The sequence below is a fragment of the Podarcis gaigeae genome (genome assembly GCF_964106915.1).
Source record: "Podarcis gaigeae genome assembly, chromosome: 5".
Classification (NCBI taxonomy): Eukaryota; Metazoa; Chordata; class Lepidosauria; order Squamata; family Lacertidae; genus Podarcis; species Podarcis gaigeae.
In genome coordinates, this window is record NC_139681.1 from 64,459,683 (window position 1) to 64,487,527 (window position 27,845).

Below are 27,845 nucleotides of genomic sequence, written 5' to 3' on the forward strand. Positions count from 1 at the left end.
AGTAAATTCAAAAGTGCATATGTATACTCTCTTTTATGTACTCTCAATTGGCTGCTTGTTAGTAGAGTGTTGGGCTATCATGCTTAAGTAAACAGATTTAATCTACCAACCTTAAACTAATGTACACAGGCCTGTCTCTGTTTCTTCTGAAATCCAAAAATGAACTTGTGACTGTTGCCCTTAGACCTTGGAAGGTGGTGCAGTGTTATACAATCAAAGGATATTGGCAAATACAGTCAGGCTCTGAACGATTACATTCAGTTTATTTCTCAACTTCCTATAACTTCAAACAAAATCTAATTCTATTATACCGCCACAGGTGCTTATTTCCTAGAACTACAGATTTATATTTTGGGTGTGGACAATGAAGGATAGCACACCACAGGTGCTTATTTCCTAGAACTACAGATTTATATTTTGGGTGTGGACAATGAAGGATAGCACACCACACCACACTCATGTATAAATCCTATATTATGCAGAATACTACCCACTGCTGGATACAGAATACTGGGCCACTACTCTGACCAACAGAGGCAAATCTGATCCCTCCCTAGCTTGCATGCAAACACTGAAAACCCATTCATATGCAGTTGGGCGGGGAATCACTTACATGGTCAGGGTAAAAACAGAGATAAGAGATTTCAGTCAGATTAATCCTCCAGATGGCAATTAATCAAACATCTCTCTAAATCACCAATCTCTCTCCACACTGCCCCACTGGGAGGCAAGGGTTTGGAGAGACAAGTTGATTTAATCCAATTATAGCTTACAGGCTCGACAGAGTGCAACCTCCTTCCCTCTGTTCCTTTCTCAGTTCCCTCCCTGCTCCCCCCTCCTTTTTTGTCACACTTACCATCCGTTAAGGTTTGGAAGCACATTTTCCCACTGTATTTCCCATAGCCAGCCACTGTCCGAGCCCGAACTTGTACCACATACACCATCCCTGGTCGCAGCCCATCAATCCGTGCTGTGTTGGTCTGGCTCTTCGCCATGGAGGAATTGTACTCATTGTGGTCCTTCAGGGAACAGGAAATAGAAAAGAGAAACATATGAGTAAAAGTTATATTTTGGGGATCTTATTTCCAAGGTGTACTTTTGTGCCAACGGCTTCTTAAAGTTAAGATGACAACAAAAAGCAACATCAAACATCTTCCTTGTATTACTCCCTCAACAGCGCCAAGGAACAACATGCAACCACTGACATTTGGCAAGCTTCCTGTTAGGCACGGTGCATGGTGGGTTGATGATGTCGATGACTGTTTTGTAATCACAGCTACATATTGACTTCCACTGACCCCTTTTCAATAACAATGGTGTGACGCACCATTTACACGTAATCAAAAAGGCAGATTCACTCCATTCACTCCATTCAAAAATGATGAAATGAACATTCAGTGGTACCTCGCAGTGGTGTAGCATGGGGGTGCAGGGGGGGCCGGCCACACTGGGCGCAACATCTGGGGGTTAGGGTTAGAGGGCGCAAATCCATGGGTTAGGGGGCACAAATTACTTGCCTTGCCCCGGGTGCTGACAACCCACGCTACGCCACTGGTACCTCGGGTTACAAACACTTCAGGTTACAAACTCCGCTAACCCAGAAGTAGTACCTCGGGTTGTGAACTTTGCCCCACGATGAGAATGGAAATCGCACACCCAGGGTGTGGCGGCAGCAAGAAGCCCCATTAGCAAAAGCGCACCTCACATTAAGAACGGTTTTGGGTTAAGAACAGGCCTCCAGAATGAATTAAGTTTGTAACCCGAGGTACCACTGTACCTGTATGTGTAGGGGGTTCACAGACTTTTAAAACAAACAAACAAAGAAACAAAAAGACCTCACCAAATAGTGAAGGCTTATAGGGGAGCGAGTTACAGCACAGATCACTGATTCTATCACAAAAGGCAGCAAAGAGGTACCTGCAACAGTTGGGCAATCCGGTAGTGGACAGTGTGGTGGAGCAGCACCACTCACTTGACCTCTGGTCAGTGGCATCACTGCTACTTCTTGGGAGGTGGAGGAGGGAGGTGGCCACAATGCAAGCACACTGGCAGGAGCCCCAGATTGACTGTGCTGGTGCATTTCTATTGTGCCAACTTCAGTACCACCTGGACTTCCCTTCGCTAAACAGCAGTGATGTGACAGAGACCAGGCAAATGACAGCACCACACCACACCGTTTGCTACTGATGTAACCAAATTCCCCACTTCTTGGGAAAGGTACAGTATACTGCACAGTGAATGCATTTTCACTGTGCAACTTGGAGTGAAGGTGATTTGCTGGGTAAAAATATGGCTAATATTTATTGTACAAAAAGTTGGAGAGGCTTTCCATTCTTAGTACCCACTATACAGTTCTTAATCTAGCTAGCCTGCCATCTCTCCCAAATGGGCAGCGATTGCAGCTGAATTTACACATGCATGTTCCTCACTTGCAGGAATATAAATATGAAGTGGTAACTTGTATATGCAAAACAACCATCAACAATCAAACACAGAACATCCCTCCTCAATCTCAACCCTTTACAGACTATGCAGTGCACACACAGCATCAAGCCTTGTATTTCTGAGCAATTTGACATGTACGTGCAAATGAAAGTCTGTGACTCCTATTGATATATGATAACTAAAATAGGAGATTTGGAATAAAAATTGAATATCAGAATTCAAACACAACTGTTGTATCCTAAATATATTTCTATTAAATTACTGGACTCCATGTTTTTCCTCATCCAAAAGTGATGGCATGACCTATAATATAACATATGATACTATAATATATGATTTGGCTTTAGGCTTTTATCAAGCCTTGCTGAAAACTTGTGACTCAAAAACACAGCTTTAGCATTTCATCGAATTCTCCTTCCAGTCCCTGCTTTTTTGCCCCAGCTCTGCTGTGGTGTACGTGGGATGGTGTAGATGAGATTCCAGTTTAACAGCCCACTCCAAAGTACTCACACACTGGGTTGGTCTGTGAAGTGCGCATCAGGCACAGAGAGCCGTCACTATCCATTGTCTCTGTGACAATGGGGCCTGAAGAAAGAATGCAACTCTATCCAATTTCGTGGCCTGGAGATTGTCATATGCTATTTCTTACACTTCACTTCCCAGATATTCATTTGACAGATAGAAAACTGAAGGTGAAAATCAGTAAGTTGCCCAAGGCTACCATAGTGCCCAGTGCTTGAATTTGGGACTCCCTGGTGTCCAATTCCAATTTGCTTAGGGTGGTGAGATGGAAAAAGAGGACAAGTCTCTGGCACTTTAATAGTTGTGTAGAAGAGGGAATTTCAGCAGGTGTAGTTGATGCGACAAGTGCAGCTGCATGTCCTCTTTTTCATCTGACCACCCTGTGTTCAGCTTGACACTCAATTATCAAGACCCTATGTAGCTATAGCATATCCTCAGTTTTGAATCCAAATCATGAAACTCATTTGCCCTGTCTCCCTTTTTCTTCTGGACTACTTCACTTCCCTCTGAGCAGTCAGATACTTAGGCAGGAGGGTCTAATACAAACATGGGAACTTGTTGAGGTCCAAAGCTGCCGCCACCTCCCATTTCAGGTAGACCTGCACTCATAAACAATACCATGCATGGTCTGTACAGTAGCACCGCAATTGACAAGTGCTTCCTGACAATCTGGCATTTGATATCATTCACTGTACCTCAGGGACTCATGGGCAGAGCAGGTTCTTAGTCCAATCTGCAGCAATCTGTGCTGGGTTACATCTATCCAACTTTTACAAGGTAATAAAACAAGAGTCATCTCTGGGATATGAGGGGCTTGAGAGGCAGAGGACTTCAGGAGGATAATACAGGCACAGGAGAGTGGCACAGAGTTGGCAAAGCACTCACTATACATCATCAAGTCTAGCTCAGTGTGCAGATTGTCACTCCTAGCAAGCTATTAGTCACTTGAAACAATGATATTTCAATAACATGAGGAAATGAAACAAGTGTACACAGCAAGCAAGCAGAAATCAACGGGGAGTCCCTGCTTTCAGTTAACTATTATTTTCAAGATTTTCTGCAGCAGTGGGGCTGAACGGTTTAGTGACGCTTGGGACAGGAATTCCTTCTCTGCTGCTGCTGTATGGTTCAGGCAAGCAACAGGCAACAGAAGCTGAGCTAAGCGGGGTACATTTGATTTAATGTGGGTAGGACTGGAGCCATAGTGAGAATGTAAAGATTGGACATGGAGAAGTTCCTAGTAAGCTGTGAAATAATGTACTAAAGCAACTGTGTCCCATGAACTCTTTGCAGGCCGGTGGTACAAAGCCTGTAAGGAGATAGTCCACAGGTGGGAGTGTTGTATGTACGGAAAGAGTTTGTATTGACAATATGATTAGAACCAATTGCAGCTAAGTGAATCTGTCTATTTTATTTTCTCATACATTCCCCCCCCCCCATCTTAAAATCCGTTCTCCACGTTTCTGCCAGAATTTGTGATTTGTCATTTTTTTTTACTTTTAAATATGCATTTTAATATGCAATTATCCCCAATATACACATTTTGGTACACATTTCTTGGTTGGAGATCTGCATCACAAAATTTGGAGAAGTGTGCGTGCCAATGGATTGCTGAATTTTGCTTTGTGTGTTGTTTTAGAAAGTGCAAATTAAGTAGTTTTGCATTCAAATGCTGGAATGTAGAGAGGTAATATAAATTCATTCTGGTGAAGGTCAATATGAAGGACAGCTAACCCCATCCTGCCCACCTCAAATGTTGAAGGGTTGGGCTACAAATCTGATATAGGTTTTCCAGAAATATTAATACTGAGGAAAGAGCCTACTTCAAAAATCTCACAGCTGTCTCCCCATTGACTTCAACTAGGCTTTGAATCAAGCCAATACTGCACATTCCACAACATGAAAAAACACCAGACTCCGAAATCAATAATGGCCCATCCCAACTCCCCTTCCTCAAACACATTCAGGCTTACGGTGGATGGTCTTGCGCCCATAGTGCTGCTAATCTCGGGGATGCAGATCCGGCTCACCTTCTCATAGTAACGGATCTCATAGTCCAGGATGATGCCATTGGGCTGTTCCGGCTGAGGCCATGACAGTGTGATGCTCCTCATGCTGGCACTTACCTGGTGCATGATGGGAACTGTGGAGGGAGCTACGGAGAAAGGAGGGAACAGGAAGAAAAGTGAAAATTAACCTAGGGGAAGGAGGATGAGAGCATTCCGAAGAGGTGGTAGAAATAAAACATCAGGGTGGGATCAGGGTGAAGTCGAAGGGGCAGTGAGGGTGAAGGAGGAGAATGAATATTACATGAAATAATAATACAGTCCAAGGCAATTACATGCAGTATTTCGACACACAAGAAAAAATATATTTCTGCACTAGAACAATTAGTGTGTAGAATTCTATGTTGACTACGCAGACCTATTATGTTTCTTGTTGTTCAGCTGCTCTGTCCACCATCTTGTGGGAAAGCAGCATATAAATAAACCACCAAATGAATTACCATAATGAATGAATGGCCATTAGTTATTATCTTCAAGAGGCCAAAAATGCTTCCGATGAGTTGAATGGAAGCTGTATGAGAAGAATATTTCAGAGGTGTTTCATCAGGAGCAAGGTAGGATGCAACCTTAGAAGGCTATTTCCATAGCTATTTTAAAGCAATATGTGAAATTCCTGCCCACAATACACAACACCACTTGCTCAATAGGATGTATCCACAACCTGCAAAGAGGGGAGGCCTTCTTTTCTCACAAGAACTGCACCTATTTTCAGAAGCTCATACTTCTGGATTTCTCGTTGTCCCATTCCTCCATCTCATCTATGGTTCTTCAGCTTCTGTTCCTCTGCTTTTCTTCCTGTAGCTCCCTTTTACCTTTGCTTCCTGATGTCTCTCTGACCCTTTAATCAAGACTTGGACCTCTACCTACTCCAAGTCTCCATTCCTAAGTTTACCTTCCTAAGATATGGTCTTAGGTCATATTTTCCCATCCTTTCTCTTGCCCCTTACTGCCTTCCCCAACTTTTTCTAAGCCCCCAACTTTCCTCATGGCCTTTATGCACATGACTCTTTGCTTATTCTCCTTCATTCGGTGCCTCATGGAATGTACCCTCCTCCTGTCAGATTTCTGCTTGTGGGGATCAGTGAATCTGCCAATTTCAGTTTTTCCTCAACTTCTCATTTTTGCAATCTTAAATTTATTTCTCCACATTTCCACCTCAGTCTGCTATTTTTTTAAAAGCCCTCATGGAACTGTATGAACATTTTAATGCAAATTTATTCTAATATAAACATTTTTGGTATGCAACGTTCCTAATATACACATTTCTCCAAAGCATTTCCCTCTAATATAATGCATTTTTGTGTTTTATTTTCACCAATGTGTGCATTTTTGTACAGAATTCTTACTGGTGCATGGCAGTGCAAAATTTGGAAAAGTGCAAATTTCAAAGGATGCTTGTCATTCAGTTTGTGTATTGTTTTGGAAAGCGCAAATTAAGTAGATTTCTCCCTTATCCCTAGTTAACTTCCACTTCTACTCCAGTTACTCCAGCCACTCTGACAAGAGGTGGAGGGGGAATCCATTTCAAACAGATTTACACACAGAATTTGGTTATTCCGACCCCATCAAGCCTTGCTCACATTGGACCACCTCTTTATTGAGAGTCCACATGTCTGAGCCACTCAGTTTGCTTTTTTTAGAAAAGCCAGACTAATTAAACAGAAAGAATAATATATTTACAAAACACGTGACAGAGTCAAGTCCCATCCTCAAAAGCACATGGATTTCTATCGTCCTCAACTTTATTTGCCAAAACAATAGTTTAAAAGAGTTGAGCATGAGACTCTTAATCTCAGGGTTGGGAGTTTGAGCCCTACATTTTGCAAAAGATTCCTGCATTACAAGGGATTGAACTAGATTATCCTTGTGTTCCCTTTACAATTCTTATTTTCTCTCTCTATTCCCGCTTCTCGCAAACTCATTAGGCAGGAGGAGAGGTTGCTTGAAAAGAAGCTGGGGAAATCTAGGAATGCAACCTCAGAAGTGATGTTAGTGTTGACAAAACAGGGATGGGTATAGACTTAGTCTTTTTGTATTGTTTTCCTATAACTACTTTACAGCCCTTTCCTCCCCATCATAGGAAGCCAAATTAAAGATAAATGGCAGCAGACTTTTTCCCGTAGCCCAGTGGGGTTAAAGAGGAGCTAATAGACCTTTCTTTCCAATTTAGCTCAGGCTGTGCAGATTATTCTTCATGAAAGAACTGGCCTTTCCTAATTTAGAACAGCTGTCCCCAACCGGGTGCCCTCCAGATGTTTTGGACTGTAAATCCCAGGACTCCTAGCAAGTACAGAATGGATGGGAGTGAAACATATGGAGGGCACCTCGTTGGGGAAGACTTAGAATACGTGCTCTTGGAGAATGCATGCATCAAGAGTCTCACCACCCCCTCCATTTAGCAAGTGTGCTTACAATGGAGCTTGCTTTCAAAGCAATACTGCCTTCCCTTTGCCATGGTGATAAAGTTTCCTCATATTTAATTGCTGTTTGAAGAACATTATTGCAGTGAGAGGAATGAAATGGGAACAGTCGGTAAATAATAAAGTTTTAATATTTAAAAAGGCTAGTTATTTTTAATTAGAACTTAAAATTCCTCGGGACTCTTTATCAAAGGCAAGCGACACAAGCCCATCTGCAAATGAACAAGCAAATTTGGAAAAATATTTTTCACTCACTATGAAGCCAGCACAACTTGCTCTCCTTAGCCTCCCCATCACATGAACAATGGCAAAGGCACTTCTAAGGCTGCAATGGATTTTTGGAAGGGTTCTTCTTCACAGGGAAATGGGGGCAGGTGTGGGGGAGGTCACATTTTTTTCTAAAAAGAGACAGCAGTGGGGGTTTCTGCTGGGCATTGCTTGGCAGATTGCATCCTTAAAAGTAGCCAAGAGGCCAATCAGTTAAAGGGGGCATTCTGTACACACAATCCACAGATGCATATTGTCATCTGTAAAATGGCTGTTGCAGCTAATATGCAGCACTATGAATAGTGTGGCTGGACCCTTTGCTCTTGGCAAAGCAATTGTCAAGAAAGGATTGCACGGAAGGTGACTTCAGTGTGGCGGCCCTGCAGTCATCTGCAGTGTGACCTGCCTTTGACAAGCAGGAGCAATGACAGCCCATTTGTGGGAGGCAAAAATTGATAACCCAGTTTTGGCTCCATCTCCACTACCTCATTACATAGCTTACTAAATAATACTTGTGGTTCGGCTTTATTTCACTTGTTCTTTGACTCTCAACTCAAGACCAATTCAGAAAACCCAAAATAGTGTGTTGATCAAGGTTTGAATGGGTCTGTGCACACCATCTGGCATCTGGTGAGACAGTTGTATGATCAATTTATCATGGGACATTATATTTCAGCCTGTTTCAAGTCTGGAAGTTGCAGCTCGTACAAAATGCAATGGGTTGATCAAGCTAGCAGCACCACTTAACACCTGAAAAAGTAGCATTGGCTGTCAATATGTGGCCGAACCAAACTCAAGGTGTTTGTGATGAATTGTAAGGCCCCATACAATTTGGGACTGAAATACTTGAAGAGTCAACTCCTGCCCCACTCTCCCAATATCAACCAATATCTCCCAAATAAGATCTGCTGTGCAGCTGCCCGGGAAAGGAACTTCACAATTTTGGCACCCCCATTATGGAACAACCAGTCCCTTGATGTATGGCTGCTGCTGCTGACTCTCATGAGTTTCAATCACCAACAGAAAACCCATCTATTCACATAGGCATTTTCTGGGCAAAAATACAGTGTTATTTTCCAATTGTGTTACTATTGCTGTTTTATAGCTGCTATGGTTGCTGTTGGTTTTTTATCAGACTTTTCTTTATGATATTTTGGTGACATTCTTTTACTTTTTAAATAGTTTTATTATACACCCACTATGAGATGGCTTGTCAATGAGGGACAGGTTAAAAATATTCCTAAACTACTACTACCACGACTAGTACTCCTACACGATAATAAAAATAATTGTTGCTCTGTGGTGCAGTAACATTCTTAGAGCGTAGTAAAAAATAAGTTGAGTTGTGAGTTGGGACAGATGGTGAAGCAATCATATAACCGCGACATTACGTGGCAAATTCCGCATTGCACACCAATTGATTATGAGAGCCAGTTTGCAATACTCTACTGCGGAAGGTTATATAAAACTTGCAGGCAGGAAGTTGGTGGGGAATAGGGCAGCCATTTAAATCAGCCATACCTAACATGTGTCAATTGGGCTATGAACTAGCCTTGCCTCTTGGTATCTCTTACAGCTCACTGAAAGCATCAACAGTGTGAAACAGCAGCAAGACAAATTCTATGTAAAGAAATCACTAAGAAATTGATTGAAAATAAAAATAACAAATCTTGCAATGCCTCTTTATAAACTTGCGTATATTGCAACCTCCTCAAGAACACTGTTATGCTATCTGATCTCCAAAAATATATATCCTAGAGCTAGAAAAGGTGCAAAATAGGCAAGCAAAATGATCAAGGGGTTAAAGAACGCTGTGAGAAAAGGCCAAAGGAATCTGGGGAATTTTTAAGTTTAGAAAAATGACAACTAAGGGGATCGTGATAGAGGTTGTGCATGGTGTGCAGAAAGTGAATAGACTGAATTTTTTATCCCAATAAAATTTTAGACGCCAGTTGCCCACTGATATCAGATTGTCAATAGGACCAGAGCAAACAAAACAAACTACTTCTTCACACAACTCATACTTAGCTTAAGGAATTTGCTACAAGAGGATACAAGAATGTAGCATAAGAAGAGTCTTGTTGGTTCAGACCCAAGGTCTATTTAGTCTGTTCAGCAGGCAGCCAGATACCCATGGGAAGCCCACAAGAAGGACACAAGTGCAATGTTCCCCAGCAACTAGTATTCAGAAAACCTACTTCCTCTGATACTGGAGGCAATATAGCTCTTGTGACTAATAGCTGTTGATGAACTTATTCTGTGTGGTGCCCCCACACCCAGATAATTAGATGAATTAGACAAAGGTATAGCAGACAGGTCTAGCCACCTTTCTTAGTCATGATAGTTTCCATGTTCAGAGGCAGTATATCTCTATATACAGGTTCCTGTGGCACAAATAAAAAGGAGAAGCTGTTGCCTTCATGCCATGCTTGAGGACTTCCTGGAAGTTATCTGCTATGTCTGTGGTGGAGGAGAGATACATGCAGGATAAATGGCAAACAAGTATGTGTCCTGTACATAACCCTTCCCTGCTCACTGACCACTTTTCCGCTGTAACCCCAGCCATGTCTTCCCAGACCTGCTTTTGCCCGTATCTCAGGAGACAAAAGGTCACATCCACACCATACAGTTAAAGCACATCTACCACTTTAACAGTCACAGCTTCCCCAAAGAGTCCTGGGGGAAATCGAAGGGAAGGGATGCCGTGCCTGTGATTTCTTTGCAGGGTACAATTGTTTTTAGAACAATTTGTTAAGAAAGAAACAGATAGGATACTGGGGGTTGATTTCAATGAAGAGTGAGCTAAAAAAAATACCCATCCACATTTTAAATGACTAATTTAAGCAAAAGAAATATTTCTATCTGATTCAAGCTGACAACCAGCTGAACGGTGGCAAAGTAGGAATCTCTTCTTGAAACGTATGTGCCAGATGGGAGTGTGCATTGCTCTGAGTCAGAGTCCTGGAGAATCACTGACGTCATCCGTGAATCTGCCTCCTGCATTTATTTTCGAATCCCTGCTGGGGATGGGAGTCCACACAGAACCAAGGCAATATAACTTGCGCTTCATTAAACAAGTTAATTTCCTGTCTGGTCCTCCTGAGACATCAAAGTGTCTCATTTTAAAGCCCACTGATGCATGTGGTGAGGGCTCTGCAGAGACTAATCCTCAGAGTCTTCTAAATGTTCTTCCCTATACATGCCTCTGGAACTCACTGCCCCTCAAGTCCCTGGTGAGCAGTGGTGCCAGCCTCTTAATTTAATGGTGCACAGAACAATGCTGCTTACCGACAGTCAATCACCTCTCCACCAGAACGAAGAGCGATGTTTTATATAAGCGACAATGATGCTGATAACTCTAATGTACTATAGAATGAGGTGCTCAAAATGGAATCTAAGTACAAAAGTCGCAGGCAGCCTCCTTGAGGATCAAAAGGAGTCTCTGGATGCTGGTGAATCCTAATTGCATGAAAACAGTGCTAAACATCCTGTTTTAATATCCCACCTCCGGAGAGGTGTCTTATGGAGCAAGCCGAACCCCCTCGTTCTGGGATTGAGGGATGTGTGCTAGGTTGTGTAGAAGCATCCCTTTGCCCTTCATTAATCCCAGTTAAGTCAGCCTCCCACTGCCACCCTGATGTGCTTCTCACTCAGTCAATGTAGCACTCGCCCTTGCACCTGCCAAACACACAGGTGAGAGTGAGAGTGGCCGATTTAATTTCCAATTGGAAAGGTGACTTAATTCCTACAAAGCTTGACTGGCAGGTGAAGATGATAGAATACCTGGAACTTGCGAAAATGACTGGGAGAATAAGAGGACACTCACATCAGAAAGTGAGCAAAGAATGGGTGATATTTAAAGAATATTTAGAACAATATTGTGAAAATGCAAATCTCCTGACAGGTATAGATTGAATCTTGAATATTAAAGAAAATTATAAACATAAAAAAAAATCTTGATACGTAATAGATATAACAGGAAGTGCGTATGGCTTCAGAATATTTAGAAAGCACAATGAAGTGAATCAGAAGTAAAAAAACGTGTGTGATGTTAGATGATGTGTAGTCAATTAATGTTTAGTTGTCATTGTATTCTTTTTGTCTGTTTGTGTAGTATGTTTTGCAATAAATATAATGAGAGAGAGAGAGAGAGAGAGAGAGAGAGAGAGAGGTTGGCTGGTGAGGGGCTGAGATGGCCTGGGATCTGTTGGATCCCAAGCTGATTTTACAGCTGTTGTATGATAGCACTGGGCCAATGGCTACAGATGCGGGAGGGGGCCCACCACTCCATAAATCTTTACAGGCAGCGGTGTAAAGTTTGGATTACAACTCATACAAATGAATGCAGATTCTGCAAATATGCAGGGCAAACACCCAGAGCAGTATGGGATTGGAGCATATACAATTAATCAAGGATGGAGAACCTGTGATCCTTCTGATATTACTGGACTATAGTTCTCATCATCCCTGACCATTGGCCATGCTGGCTTGGACCGGAGGAAATCAGGAATACAAATAGTTGTAAAATGGTAGGTCCTCCCAGGTAGTGTGTGGGCAGAGCAGCAGTGAGCCAGAAGGGACATTGTTGTTTTTCTCCCTGCAATCTTCTGTAACTGAGTTCCTCTGGAGTCAAAAAATAAGCTTGAAGAAGCAGCTGGGGGAAAGGCTTCAAAGAAGGCTTCAGAAATTCCTTTCACTGATTTTCATCTTGAAATCAACCATGTTCTTGAACTATGAAATGATGTGGCTTGGTGGCTGCCATTCATCTAACTTGCATTTAGCACAAAGCCTTCTGGGAGGAAAACTTTGGGACTAGACTCAAATTGAAAAGGTCAAGGAAATATAGGCTAAGGTGAGGACACAGAAACATCTTTACATAATGTATTATGTGACCTGGGACAGAAATCCTAGGCTTGAGGATTGAACAGGTCCTTTTTTTCTGTGCCCTTTGGAACTTCCCCTGGTCTGCCCACAGCTCTCCTCAGTCTTAAAGTACCCCTCCCTTTCTGGCCGTAGCTTGAACTGAGCTGTGATTAAGAGTACAGAGCTCAGACAAAAGTATGTATCTTAAGGCAACACAATACACAGCCTATAATACTATGTCCTGATTCTGAATCAAGCTGAGGAGAATCTGTCTTGTCACCACTTGCAATCTCCTTAAGACTGACATGGTCAATTTTGTTTTCCTACTACTGCTCTGTTAAAACTGGAAACAATAGCATCACAAATGTTCCTATCTTAGGACCCGTTTCTCTTTGCCGTTTTTCTTTATGTGAAATCTTCACTCCTGAAAGGCAGGTGTTACACTTTGCCTCATATTTGAGGTAGCTGCTGGTGGTATTTATAGAGGCATCATAATTGCTGGGGGGTGTTAATGGTCTAGATTTCTCTGTTGCCAAAATGTGTTAGGCTTTGTAAAACTATTTTTTAAAAAATATTATTGAAACCAGCCTTGAGCATATGGAGAGGTGGAGTATAGATGTTTTTATCTCTGTTCACAGCTTTTGAAAGAAGTTGCAAAATCTTTTTAATCAGAGATAACAGAGGGACGAAAGAGAAGAGAGCCAGCTCCATAGGCAAATGAGCTCAGTCAAGCCACTATCTTTTCAAACTCTCATTATATTCAGGGAGAGCTTCATGGTCAACTCAACCCAGATCTCCTTGGTCCAAGGATGGGACATGAGAGATCTGTGACTGGGATCTCTGGTGGTTTACAAACAATCCAACCAGCTCTAGTGGGGTGGGTGGAAATCAGATCAAGACCATGGTATTGGGGAAAGAGCAGGGTGGGGTGAGTGTAGGAGTTATCCCTTCCTCCCTGAGTCATTTCCCCAGTTGGAATACCATTCAACCTGCTATTTCTCCATGTAGTAATAAATGCATCTGGTGGCATCTGTACCTTTTCCCCAAGCTTGGAGTGGGAGAACAGTTGCCAATCCCTCTGAATGAGCAAGGATGTGAATGCCTCAGCCATTCATTTACACAGCAATCTGATGTTGCACATTGCATTAATATGATGTCATACATTACAATATTACACTGCAAATAGCATTGGTATATTTTAATTTGTTTTGTCTTTTATTGCTCAGAAGCCACTTTGGGGAGCCACTGACAGGAAACAACACATGTTTTTATTACTATTAATCATCCTCCCACAGCTGGTATTTAAGGCTTTCTTAAAAACAGCAAGAAGCTCCTATTCACGGATCCCCCATGTCTCATCAAGTTACATCTAACTTTAGAGAGTAGACCAACCTGCCCCATGTTGGTGCCTTCCAGTTGTGCTGGACTACATCTCCCATTAGCTGGGGATGATGTTGTAGTCCAAAATATCTGAAGGGCACCAGCTTGTGGAAGGCTGATCTGCACACAACACGTCACATTGGAATTGCCAGTATGTGACACATACAAATCTATTACAATCTATTACAAACCACAGAAAACATTCTTCAGATTAGCTTATGGTTGTAATGAAACACCTGAAGGGAGATCCCCCCCCCCCAAAAAAAATAATTGTTTTGGTATGATTAAAGTGGCACTCAACTAAACCCAGAAATGGATTTCAGAGGGCTAGGGGAGAATAATGCTACCAAAATATTTCAGAGGAAGTGAAACAGTTTTAACATTCTTCCCAGTTTTCTGCCAGCTACCTAAATTGATCCTTGTCTTCACTGTCTTGTATGTGGGGGTGCAAATGCTGCACCCCTGAAAGTGGGTGTTTCATACAATGGTACCTCGGGTTAAGTACTTAATTCTTTCCATAGGTCCATACTTAACCTGAAACTGTTCTTAACCTGAAGCACCACTTTAGCTAATGGGGCCTCCTGCTGCTGCTGCGCCGCAGGAGCACGATTTCTGTTCTCATCCTGAAGCAAAGTTCTTAACCTGAAGCACTATTTCTGGGTTAGCAGAGTCTGTAACCTGAAGCGTATGTAATCCAAGGTACCACTGTATATATATTTTTCCAATCTTAAGCACGGCTTGCCACATTTCTGCATCTCTTTGTGAATTTTTTATTTAAAAATTATTAAAAGTCCTCACAAATATTTATCAGAATTTTAGTGCGAATTTTCCGCAACATAAACATTTTTGTCTGTTATTTCCCCCAACATGATGCATTTTTGTGTTTTCTTTTCACTTATATAAGCGCTCTAATGCACACTTTCCCCTAACACGGCCATTTTTTGTTGTTTGAGAACTGTGTTCCAAAATTTGGGAAAGTGCAGATGTTGGAAGGGCAGCTGCGTTTCACTTCATTAAAGTGCAAAGTGAACCAAATTTCTTTCTCATCCCTGTTTGATGCTGGTGATGTAATCCATCTCCTACCAAGGACCCCTTGGGGCTGCTTTGGTGGTTACGTCTCCCTTTTTCTTGCATCTTTCTCTAGTTCATCAACATGCTTAGTCTTCCTTGATATATTTGGCTTGGCTTTGCCTGCCATCCGCAGGCAGAGACTCTAATTTATTTTGACAGACATCCGCTCCGCCCCCCCCAATAAACCCCCAATACCTCTCCTCAAAACCAAAAGAGAGAAAGGACTGAAAAATGACGAATCATTTCAGAACAGGGTTTGAGTGGATGTGTGTGCTCAGCTCTTATTTTTATGCTTCCTGCTTCAGGTGAGTGTTCAGGAATTCACTTAGTGAGGTGCTACTTATTCTTTCCAGTGGGTGATGTTGACAGTCCAGCATTGCCTTTGTTTACACAGCACATTTAATCCTGGGTTTTTAATTTTTTTATATATATCTCTCCACATCCGCTCAGAGAAGATGATAATTTTCTGAAATTAAACACTTAGCTTGATTGCTGTTTTGTTAATTGCCACATTCACAAACCCCCCCTGGTGCTCCTGCCTGTTTAACATGGATAATGCTGCAAAGATGATCGGCATCAAATTGGTGTGCAGGTGGGCGGGCGGTAGTACGGAGGCCTCCTCATCGTTGCTCATTCAGATGGATTGCCCAGCATCATTGCACAAAGGGAAAGAATTAATCTGAAGCGGAAACGTCTTTACAAAACCACACAGATGGAAGTTCAAAAGAGGAATCTTGAGAAAGAGATTTCTCACCCTGTTAGCACTGGGGTGCATGTGAAGAATCTTGCAAACTGGAAGCTGATCATATGTTCTTGGAAGCTCTGATAAATTACCTTACATTTCTATAAAGAACTTGGTTTTCATAAATGCAAGGGCATCTTATGAAGAATGAATCATGCTTGGATTAGTTTTCACCTGAATATATATCAATTTCAACGATGATAGAAACACCAATTATACTTTTATTATTTACTTTGAAAGCTTATATCCCACTTTACCCTCACCAATGAACTCAAAGTGACTCACAATGCAAACCTCTTAAAAACACAATAATTGTTTAGTGGCTTTCCAGCTGTAACAGTCTGATTCTACACCTAAGATTTGGTGCATTCAAAGGCACAGAGTTCAGACTGCCTTGTAGTCCTCACTGAGAATCACCCTTGGCCTCAGCACAGCAAATGCCTTCAGCACAGCTCTATTAGTGTGTTTATCTTTGCTCCCAGAACAAGGTTGAGATCATGAAAATTTAAGAAGTCTGCTGGATCACACCAGGAACACCTATCTAGTCTAGCATCACAGGGCCAGCCAGATCCCATGGAAAGCCTGAAATGGTGTGTGTGCCAAGCTGAACTTTTTCTATGATTTATTTCTGTAGTTCAGCAAAGTTGGCATAATGGATATAGCAAACTTTATTGACCCTCGTGCAAGTCTTTATCCTGAACATATCCTGGAAGGCTTCCAGACCTTCTTAATATTTTATGTAAAGATCAGCACAGGCATCTGGTGTTACCAGCAAAATATAATTAATATCTCCTGTAAAAAAGAATGAGCTCCACATATTTAATAGTAAGATAAACTTAGAACTCAGGAAACAAACAAAGATTACCAGTTTAGACATTTCCCACTAGGATTATATTCTTTTGACTACCAAATGAGCAAAGTAAACAAAATGGGATAGAGATAGGAATGTAGCAGGAAATAAAAAAATGAAACAAATGACTATACGGCCTAAGAAAGATCACTCATCTGATTAGCCCCCTCCTAATTCCACGGGTAACGACTGGCTCAGAATAATGCACAAACCCCAGATGAATAGTGTGTTTTGAATCCATTTTACTTTTACAAAGGTTACTGGCCACTTTGAGAAATGTTAATCTTTCTGAATTTTCTTTTTTAAATAAAAAAAAAATCTAACAGCAGATAGTACTGGTTCCTGGGTTTGCAGCTGCAGGACAAGGAGTCTCCAGAGACCGGTCAGGAGACCCCTACTGCAGCATGGGACACACTTGGTTTCCGATGTTGCTCACACCTTCCTTAACAAATGAGGTATTTTTATCACAGGGGTTTGGGCTAATATCATGATATTTAACACGCACCCTGGCACCTTGAGCTATTTATGGGGAAAGCACCTTCCTTTCTCTTATTACAAACCTGTTTTGAAAGTTTCCCTATGTGAAATTAAACCTTCTCACATCCAGCAGGTGAAGTGATATCTTGTGACTATATATACTGGTTGACTGGTCTTCAGGGGAATGCACAGGTGTGTCTAGCTAAGGCATGATTCTTTTGTCAATTCCATCTCTACATTTTGTGCTTCAGAATGGCAATATGTCAAAGCAGAGTTAGGAGTCTTTTTCACAAGTGAGCAGCCAACTTGGCAATTCAATACATGGAGGGATAGCATTTTAAATTCTAGCTTTTGAGGTAGTCAACTTGGCCAATAAATTAATGCCATCAAGCTATAAGGACAGATTTTATTCGCAATGAAAGGCAAAGTATTATAAATTGCATCCACACATTTGTGTGTGTGTTTATGTATCCTGGAAATGCCAGAATCATCTTATTATACTCCACACTTCATATAGCAACTATTCCTTGTAGATGTTTGATGATTGTGCCCTTTCCAGAGCCTGAAATAGTACTATGGAGTGCAGCACCAAAAATTACAGGAAAAGCTTCTAAGTGCCATTGTATACTGTAGTTGGGATACTTATAGAATGAGCAGAACTATTTGATTTTGTATTCATGTATGTGAGTTTGAGTACATATAACTATGTGAAGTGATGTGTTAGCAGTTATGTGTGTGACCTCTGTGACTATGACACATGTCAGACTGTGTGGCTTAACAGAAAAATACTAAAGGTTAAAGTTTACATTTCCTTAACCTGCCTCACAGATTTCTCTCTTGCTCAAAAGGAAATTGAACAATCCAGTTTGAAACTTTCATCCCCTGCCATCAGCTTATGCATGCTGCAAACCAGTCAACTCACCAAGGGCCTCATAGGTATGACAACTCAGTGGCACTGGAGAAGGGGGGTTCAGCAAGTGCCAGTGAATGCATGCAAGAAACTTAAAAACTGAAACAATCCTGCCCTCTTTTTGCTAGAGGGACAATGGGCTATGAAGTAGATTTTTGTTCTTTAAAAGTGGCTCTATAATAAATACAAATAACTGCCACCAGGGTAGAATTGGGTAAGCATTGAGCATTTGGGGAAAATTCTACGCCTTGAGTTGAATGTGTTAGAAATGTGGTGGTTGTGGGGGAATCTTTCAGCAAAATAACAAAACTGGGCTTATCTGAAATAGGAAGATGTAGCAAATGTTTACTGGCCCAAGTCAATACAATGGTACATCGGGTTACAGACGCTTCAGGTTACAGATGCTTCAGGTTACAGACTCCGCTAACACAGAAATAGTAACTCGGGTCAAGAACTTTGCTTCAGGATGAGAACAGAAATTGTGTTGTGGCGGCGCGGCGGCAGTGGGAGGCCACGTTAGCTAAAGTGGTACATCAGGTTAAGAACAGTTTCAGGTTAACAATGGACCTCCAGAACCAATTAAGTTATTAACCTGAGGTACCACTGTATTGCAAAATTTTGGAAGAAGTGGAAAATGACCTTCTTTCTTAACCTGGATGTCTGCTGGATATGAGAGAAAGCAGTCTTCAAAGCAAGAAGGCCGATAGCAGGAGCCAGCCAACCTAAAGCACACACCACGAGTCTAGACCTGCAATTACAACTTGCTCACACACGAAATTCAGTGTGCTGTACGTATTTATATTTTGCAGCCTGAAACGCTCTGGGAATAGGGTCAGTTAGCAACATTTCCCACAGCAATAATCTTAGAGGCAGGCAAGTGGGCAAAACCGCGAGCCTTACAAAAGTTCTCAGGACCACGTAAAGAGGCACCCAGGCTCTGCACATTAACAAAAGGGAGCCTTAAAGATACAAGGAATTAAATAGGAACTCATTGGGGTGGAGGGTTATTTGGATGGCTAGATGGACAGATGGGGAGATAGCTGTTACAGAGAGATGAAAAGAAAAGTAGCGTGGAGATGGATGTATGGGTGAATGGGCAGACAGATGGTTAAGAAAAGGGTACTGATTGGTTCTTATGAACCTGAGAAAGGCATCCAAGTTTGTTTCTGTTAAGAAATGCTTAATTAGACTAATTAAAGAGAAGAGAATTGACATAAATATTATTTTTTGTGAACTTGGAGTATGCAAATTTCTCCACCATTTGTCATTACTTGGAGTCTGCTCCCCCCCCCCCACTCTTTCATGCGTGATTTTAATAAAGCCCCATGTAGATTCTGAATGCACACTCCCATTCAAAGTTGGTGTATGGAGATACAGCTGCCTATAATAACACACTTTCCCCGTTATTGTCTGCTTAGGCAGTAACTCTTGCAGTTAGAAATATATTGCATTTTTAGGTCAGCGGCGGCACAAAAAAGAGAGGCCAGCAAAACTAAATTGTTAAGCATCAATGACTGAGTCAGTGCCAAATCTGCACAATCTATTCTGCCTGTGCATTCCCATTAACCTCCCTTTAAATGCCTCTAGTGCTTGGCACCCCATTTCAACCTGCTTAAACAAGTGCTGAATGCTAACACCTTGCATCTAACTGCCAAATATTTATTTTATGTTTGTGGTCTTTCAAATATTGTTCGCATCCATAATGCACTGAAAGCAAATGCGCTTCAGTTGGATAATTACAGAGCATGTCTGAATACAATGCAAATATATCAACTCTTAATAATCATGGCTTTCTGGCAGAAATAGGAAAGGAGAGATGAGTGGATACACAGATGGGGAATAGAGTGACTGACAGGCAGGACAAAAAAGGAGCATAGGAAACAACACCTAACAGAATAATAAAGCAAGAGAAATTTACAGGAGGAGGAGGATGGGCTGAGTAGAGTTGAATGGAGCTCTGGGGAATCAAAGCTGAGACAATAGACCAAAGGAGTGTTTGACCTGCTCTTGCTGAGGCCACCTTGAGGCCCCTCGCTGTCCAAGGAGAGGCAGCCACAGATGGGCAGAAGAGCAGATGGGCAGGTGGGCACATGTCAAAATGGAGGGAGAGAGGAGCAGCAAGCTGACATAACAGACAAAAGAGTAGAGATACAAGTAGTTGGTTGGATTGGACTTGATTAGAGATAGAAACGACATCCAGGCACAAACCTAACATGACAACCTGACAAGAGTTCTTATTCCCCGGAGATGTGACGCTAAAATATTTACGCCAGGTTTCTGTTGTGAACTCTCCCAGCGGGGTGGAGTTAACAAAGACTTTCCATTTTACGTGTTTCATACAAAGCAGAAATTACCATTCCCTTTCTGTAACGAAACCAAACAGATTGTCATCTATTGTTGCCTTCTACTGTCAATTCTTCCCTTCATTAAGCTTTAGGCCAGGGTCACCACCTGGTTGCTGTCCCTTCCCCACCCTTCTTCTTAACCTCACATAGAGAACACAGGCACACGTGCTCACACCCTCCACAGATCCACCACCATCTGGCTACCTACTCCACTTCCCCTATTTGTGCCCCCCTTTCCTTCCAATACAGGTCACATTCAGTAACATTTTTCTCTAGGATTTGTTTATGGTGACTAGACACTGCAAGGGAAAAAAATTAATGTCTAAAGAGATAAACTCCAAGGACAATTAAGGGCCTTTCTATGTATCATTGCTGTTGTTGTTTAGTGCAATGTTTCCCAAATTTTCCAACTGTGGTCTCCTTCTGACCTTGTTTCCTTCCTGTGCCCCCCATAGGCATAGCCAAGGGGGGCAGGGGGGCAGATGCCCCCCCATAAGTAAAAAATCAATATAAATCAATACATATCTGAGGCTCTATCCCCTCAACAAAAGCCTGCCCGCCTAACAAAAATCCTGGCTATGCCCATGTCTGTCCCCCCACCAGTAGAAAAGTAGTTATTTAAATGTTTTCTTTTCTTTGTAAATAGAACATGTTTTGTTTATCATTTTTATAATTTATACAGAATACAATTCATAAAATGATCGGAACATAATGAAATATTGTTGAAGCAGAAAAACATAGAATCATGGAGCTGGAAGGGACCCCATGGGTCATCTGTCTAGTGCAGTGTTTCTCAACCTGTGGGTCCCCAGATGTTGTTGGACTACAACTCCCATCATTCCTAGCCAGCATGACTAGTGGTCAGGGATGATGGGAGTTGTAGTCCAACAACATCTGGGGACCCACAGGTTGAGAACCGCTGGTCTAGTGCAACCCCCTGCAATGTAGGAAAATCAGCTAAAGCATCCATGAGAGATGACCATCCAACCTCTTACAAACCTCCAAGGAAGGAGAGTCCAGAACCCCCCAAGGGAGATCCATCTGCCACGTCCCTCTGTGGCCCCCTAGCCTCGTGCTGTGCCTCCCTCCATTTATGTGATTTTCACCTGCAGCCCCTTTGGAATATCCTGCCCCCCCAATGGGGCCATATGGCCCCCTGGTTGCAAAACACTGGTTTAGTGCACCATCTGCACAGTCGTTACTCGGCTAAAAAGTGGATCCAGATTACAACCTCCCTCGAGGTAGTGCTCCCACTGTCGGAATCATGACACCACCACTCAAATTGCAGTATCATGCCATTTGGGAAGATGGGATTATTCCAACAGTTGGTACTTCCTTTGTGGTTGTGCACACAGAGAGTAATGTGACTGTGAGAGTGACTTAGACAGCACAGGAGGCCCTGATGGTGGTGCCACCAGTGCTTCTGCCACCTCCCGCCATGCGCCAACCATCGTTAGTAAGCACACCAGATGGTAGCAATGGAGTTGGGGAGTACTGAATGGCACTATGCTCTCAAACAGTAACAGCTATGCCATTGTTTTATCCAGTTACAAGAAACCCTGGCTGCAGGTATGACCCAGAACCATTTAAAAAGGGTGGAGGTCAGAAGGGCAAGTGGCAAAAGCAACATATATTTATGGAACCCGGCTGCAAAACTTGAACAATGTTAAATCAATGATGGCAGAGGAAATGCAGTATCTGAAAGTAATCTAGATTTTCTTCTCTGCGCATATCAAGAAAACCAGACATGAGGTCTCTGAGCTGCTGTTGTGGCACTTACCAGCTTGGTTGGTGGTGATGTTCACAGAGACATGCTGCGGTGGGAATGGGCTTTTGTTGGAAACTCCATTGACAGCCTGGATCTCAAAGGTATATGGCGTATGGGCCCACAGGTTGCTGATAAAGACCCGGGTTTCCGTGAGGCCCAGCTGCCTTGGCACAAACTCCACATTGTCATCACAGCGGGAGCAGCTACGGCGGTCTGACCGACACTTCTTGCAGACAATGTTGTAGGTCACATCATCACGACCTCCCGTCTCCCGGGGTGGGTGCCATTCTAGTATAATTGACGTTTCATTGACAATAGAGATCACGTTGCGAGGCCCTGAAGGAACACCTGTTAAAAAGCAATTTGCAGATAAAGGCTATGCAACTAGATGCCTGATCATGGTACAATGTATACTTTTGCTGAGATGTAGAGATTAGTAAATTTGGACTCACCAGAGCTGGATAAATGCATGACTCATGATTTTCGATTGTGGGGCTTTCGTTGAGGACCCTTAGACCAAGAAGGGTCTCCACCCCACTCCTAATGATCTTGAACATCTCCCCCACAACATGGCATGAACTTGTTAATCACTTTAGGACTCTTTGTTGTGGGAAATGATACATGAATTCAATAAACCTTACCAAATCTCTCTCTCCCCCACGCCCAAATCCTCCGATTGGCATGTTGGACTCACACAGAACCTCCCTGATTACTTTAAATGTAGAACAATATCCCTTCAGTCAGATTACTTAGTAATGGTCCCTCTTTTGTAGTGTCGCTTGGCTCAGATACCAGACTAACACATTTGGAAGTTTCTCCCTGCTTGGTTAGGCTAATGTGTGGAGTAGACAGAGTAGTGGGAAAGTTGTGTCCCTTCTTGGTTAATTCTTGTTTGCTCTTCAGACACCTTCATCTTCTCTTCTCTGCTTAGGTTATGCTTTAACCTCTATTATTTAAATTGCTGCTGGGGTTAAGATAGATGGCCTTTTGTCCCTTCCACAGTATTTCTACCAAATTATAGCACTCAGCTGTCCTGCTCTGTAAAAGGAATCTTACATGTGGCTCTATTTTTAAAGCTGTCACACTTTCCCTCCTTAGTATTATGAGTCCCACCAGTTCACTAAAGGTTTATGGGCTGTTGGACTTGGCCATAGTTGCCAGAGGCTATCAAGTCACACAGCACAGTCCTCTCAGCTCTATGAGGTCCTTGATTTGTTTTAATGGTCCATCTGACAACCAGCTTCCAGCTCAGATCTCTTGAGTCCCCAAATATTGCTGACTTCACCCATATAAATCCTGCTTTATATATACACACAGGACTGGCCAGGATGAGGCTCATGAGCCACATAAGTTACTCTGGCAGCAAATATTCAAGAAACTGGATAGAAAATAGTCACAATACCCTTTCTAAAGAGAGAAAGGAGAGTGTGTACTTAGAGTTCAAGAGTTTTCTCCTTCCCCAACTCTGCTCCCAGTCACATACTGGAGCTGAGGCTATACCAAAAGACCAACAGTGGCATGCTCCAAAATGTGAGAAGGCTAACAGCAGCAAGATCTGTCACTGGATCAGTTGGTAAGAACGGAACAAAAGGATAAAGAAAATGGAGCTGTGGAATGGCTGTTGGTCGGTGAGTGGGTGAAACCCACGTCTCCTTCTGTAGTCTTTATAAATGCCTAGTGCTCCACTCAGACAACACAAACCAGAAAAACATATTGTATCCCTGCAAATAAGGTGTCTCTGGTTGTTTGTTCCTTATTTGCCATGCACTGTTCCTCATTTCAATGTGGGAAAGCTGCTATAAGACTATGAGGAGCAAATCAGTGACAGGTATTGAAAGATTTGGTGCAGGCAATTCACAACGGGGCCTCGGCTGGTATAATGTCCACTCTTTGCCCACGCCAACCATCTAGCAGAGTAATACAAGGCAGCCTTTATTTTCTGACATTTCCAAGCACTACTTCCCTCCACCCCCATTTCCAAATCTTGGTCCTGACATTTTGTGAACCGAAAAAATCTGGTCTACTTCCATTGCAACATCAACCCATCCTCATTGAAGCTGAGTTGATAGTTCCAATAAGTTGCAATGAGAATTCAAGCTACAAGTTTATACATCTGGAAATCTACACACAACCACATGCTATTGAACACTCACATTTGGCGGGTGGGAGAACAGAGGTGACACAGTATTTTATTTTAAGAATTCCTTGAAAGATATAGTTAGGGCTCAGAAAAGCACACATTATAAAAACAGGCAGACTAGCAGAAAATGTCAGAAGCAAAGAGCAGTTATTAATTGTTCAATATGTCAGGCTGAAAGGATGGGTATTTAGTGGGGTCCTACAAGGGTCTCCTTCTGTGTCTGCTCTTTATGCAGTTATTATTTATTAGCAACTTGGACGCCACAGTTCAGAGTACGTATATCAAAACTGCAGGCAGCACCATTCTGAGAAGGAGAATGGTGGCTTTGCAGGGGCGGGGGAATTAAGTGCAACTCTGTTTTTATACGTTGAGGAAATGGGGTTGGAATCAATTAATGGAGATTCAATAAGAACAAATACAGTGTGGAAAGAGTAATCAAAGACACACATATATAACAGGGGAATGCTGATCAGGCAGTTGTGCCACAGAGAAAACTCTCTGGGCTGTAAGGAATGACAAATAAAATGAGTCAACACTGTGGCCATGCTGCAGGCAAAGCAAACAGCATAATGGGCCAAGCTCTATTAAACAAACACTGTAATTATTCAGTCTGATCAGTGCTACTATTTTCTAAACCAGAGAACTGAATTCAGACTTGGGCAGACTTGCCACAAAAATTCTCATAACAAAAACTGGAACTTAATGTTGGAGTTCTAACAATTCATGCTTTGGGCAAGCCCTGGACAAGGAAATTTCATGGTTGTCATGATTACATCTATGAGCGTTACACATTATTGCAACATCCATATTTATTTTCAAACTCAAAGCTCAACACCACCAATATTCCTATAATATTTTAATTCACTTGGGCCAAATAATCTCCCAGAAATTGCACAAAATCCTGTGATAGCACTTTTTTCCTGCCAATGTGGCATTTGCTTCTGTGTGAATGTTTTTGATCCATCCACTCATGCAGTTGGACTTCACCTTCTCCTCTATTTGTGTGCCCCAAAAATATGTTCTGGAGGATCCCCTACTCTCTGTAGCAGTTTGGGAGGGTTCATGGGTAGCTGCAGAGGAGAGGAGTGGAGAAGGAAAGCTGTTGTGTGAGTGGAAGTTTGTGGTGTGAGGCGAATGGTAGCTTTGGCTATATCCTTCTCCGTTCACTTGTGCAGTATATTAAGACTCTGAGTGAAAAGACGTTCACGTGAATGACTTGTTTGCACAAATGAGAAACTGCAGACCTCACGATTCACTGCACAACAAGTGCAATGCATGCACAAAATAAAAATGGGGCTTTGCATTAATCTGTGCAATCAAAAACTAATTTATGGAATAGTAGTGGCTGAATGATTTCTAAAGAAATCACTTTGGCGGGGTGGAAATGGTTAGGGAGGATGGAGCTGATAATAAAAATTATCCTGTAAGATTGACACAGTAGGATTGAGGCCCTACTTAACAATAACAAAAGGGGAGGGGACTTCAGAGATGCATAGAAAACAATTTATTGTCCAATGCATTTTGAGTGTTGCACTTTTCCTCAAGAGCAAATCTGATTCAGTTTTTTCAGAAAGCAATCAAGATCTTCTTCTATACATTTTTGAAGACTCTTTCTGTTCTGCTCCTGCATCTGGTGTCCTTCCATGCCTGTGTAATTGCAGACACTGTGAGAGATGTGTAAGCAGGTAATGCAGCAGAAGTGGAAACTGGGATTGCAACTTAAAAGAGCCACACTTAGTGAAAATGAAGCTGACCCACTATCAGGTGAGAAAAATATCTTTTGTAGGAGGTTATGAGAAAGACACACCTGTATTGAAATGGCAAGTGCAAACTCACAGAGTCCAAGCTAATCAGAATATGATACATCTGCACACATCTTTTACCCTTCTTAGTCAACACTCCAAGGGCTGCCCACATCCATCACTGTACCCAAACAATGCTTGAGGATCTCTATAGCCTCCTTAGCATCAGTTGAAAAAGAAAGATAAGAGCTGGGTGTCATCAACATATTGATCACAGCTGAATACAAAATCCCAGGTGACCTCTCCAATGAATGTTTTGTAGTTATTAAATTAGCACGGGGGTCAAGACTGACCACCTTCTTGGAAAGTCCAACCATACAGAGCCACTGCAACATGTCTCCCAAACCCATACCAGCCAGATGTCCTCAAAAGACACTACGGTCAATCGTACTGAAGGCTGCCAACAGGTGCAAAAGAGCTAATATGGATATAGTTAGAAAGTAGTTAGCTTCAACCCTCTAAGCATCTTTTATTATCCTCAGGTTGGACGAGCTGAAATTTATCTATCCAAATAGTCCAAATAGATGTCTCAGCCACAGCCATAGATCCTGCAAGGGACTTTACTAGCAAAGTGGCTTGCAAACTGGCCCCAGCCATCTACCAAGCGTTCCTCTACATTACTTTTGGGACTAGCACTTGGAAGTGCTTGGAACTGCTGTGCTGTGCTGACAGGATGGTGGTGGAGAAGTACACTGATCAGGGGTTACCATTAAGAGGCTGGCATTTCAGCACCCCACTTAGCAGGAAATGAATCCAGGGAAGTTCTGCTGAATCTGTCACAACCTACCTCTGCTCAAGCCCTTGAGGAGTTTTCAGCTGCTGTCCCCATTCCAAACTACCAGCTTCCCTTCTCTCTCTCTCTTTCTCTCTCCCTCCTTTTCTTCATAATTACATTCAGAGAGGCACTTTGAGAGAGAGCTTCTCTGATCTGTTACTATGGTTACTGCAGATGAAAGCATTTTGTTAAAATTGCTAGAAAAATGCTATCCTTTAACGAAAATTCCATTTCATTTAATTTTTTCCCGTCAGCACAGTTAAAGTATTTGTCATGAGCCATCTAGCAGCAAAGACTTTGCTGTGTACACAGTGGAAATGTGATGTGCTGAATGTGATGTACTGAAGTGATGCTGCACTTCAAAGTGTTCCCTTGTGTGGGTCATCAATATATAGGGATACACACAAAATGCAAGGCCATTCTAGTTGCATTCTAATTGTTTTACCCTAGGTCAATGAGTTCACATTTCATCAATACATAAACAAACATGAAGGCTCTGTCAAAATATAGCCAAGCTCTCTATTTCTTCCATCATTTTTCTTGCCATCTCCAATTCTTCCCTCTCAACCTTAATGTGATTCTACTGCTGCTTTCCTAAAATTGCTGCTTCAGTAAGCCACACTTTGTAGCAACGTCTATTATCCATGATAGAATAGGGTGCCACAATTCTCACTGGCACATCTTGTCTTGTCACTTCTAAAAGACCTACACTGGCTAGCTGTCCAGTTCTGAGTCCAATTCAAGGTGCTGCTAAAACCTTTAACAGCTTGGAACCCAAGTAACTAAAGATGCACACCTTATCTGTTATTTGAGATCACCTGCCAAAGCACTCCTCTATACGCCACCTTGTCCATCTGAGGTGAGAGTGACATCAATGATGATGATGAAGGCTGACTAGGATGAAGGCCCAGGGAAGTGTTAAGCCAGTCCCATCTCCCAGTGGCCCAAAATCTGTCAGGCTCCCTTTGCCCCACAAACTTGCCCTGATTCTCCCCAACCAAT

At 42.3% G+C, this 27,845-nt stretch overlaps 1 protein-coding gene and 1 long non-coding RNA gene across 9 annotated transcripts in view; both read right to left on the reverse strand.

Moving 5' to 3' along the window:
• Positions 1–27,845, reverse strand: part of EPHB1 (EPH receptor B1) — a 337,865-nt gene that overhangs the window by 55,724 nt on the left and 254,296 nt on the right. For 6 of the 8 annotated variants that reach the window (XR_014565064.1, XR_014565066.1, XM_083741794.1 and 3 more), the window contains exons 5-7: positions 22,139–22,474; positions 4,941–5,122; positions 857–1,019 (exon numbers count right to left, since the gene is read on the reverse strand). Coding sequence is in view for 5 of the 8 variants with exons in the window: in XM_083741794.1 (XP_083597920.1) it covers positions 857–1,019; positions 4,941–5,122; positions 22,139–22,474 (681 nt within the window). In the remaining 3 variants the exon portion in view is untranslated. The remainder of the gene's footprint in view (positions 1–856; positions 1,020–4,940; positions 5,123–22,138; positions 22,475–27,845) is intronic. The other 2 variants (XR_014565065.1, XM_083741793.1) reach the window with 1 other exon arrangement.
• LOC310846031 lies at positions 25,776–27,830 on the reverse strand. Its single transcript, XR_014565100.1, has 3 exons — positions 27,640–27,830; positions 26,856–27,011; positions 25,776–25,913 (listed from the first exon to the last, which is right to left on the reverse strand). It is a non-coding gene; the product is annotated as an uncharacterized lncRNA (long non-coding RNA).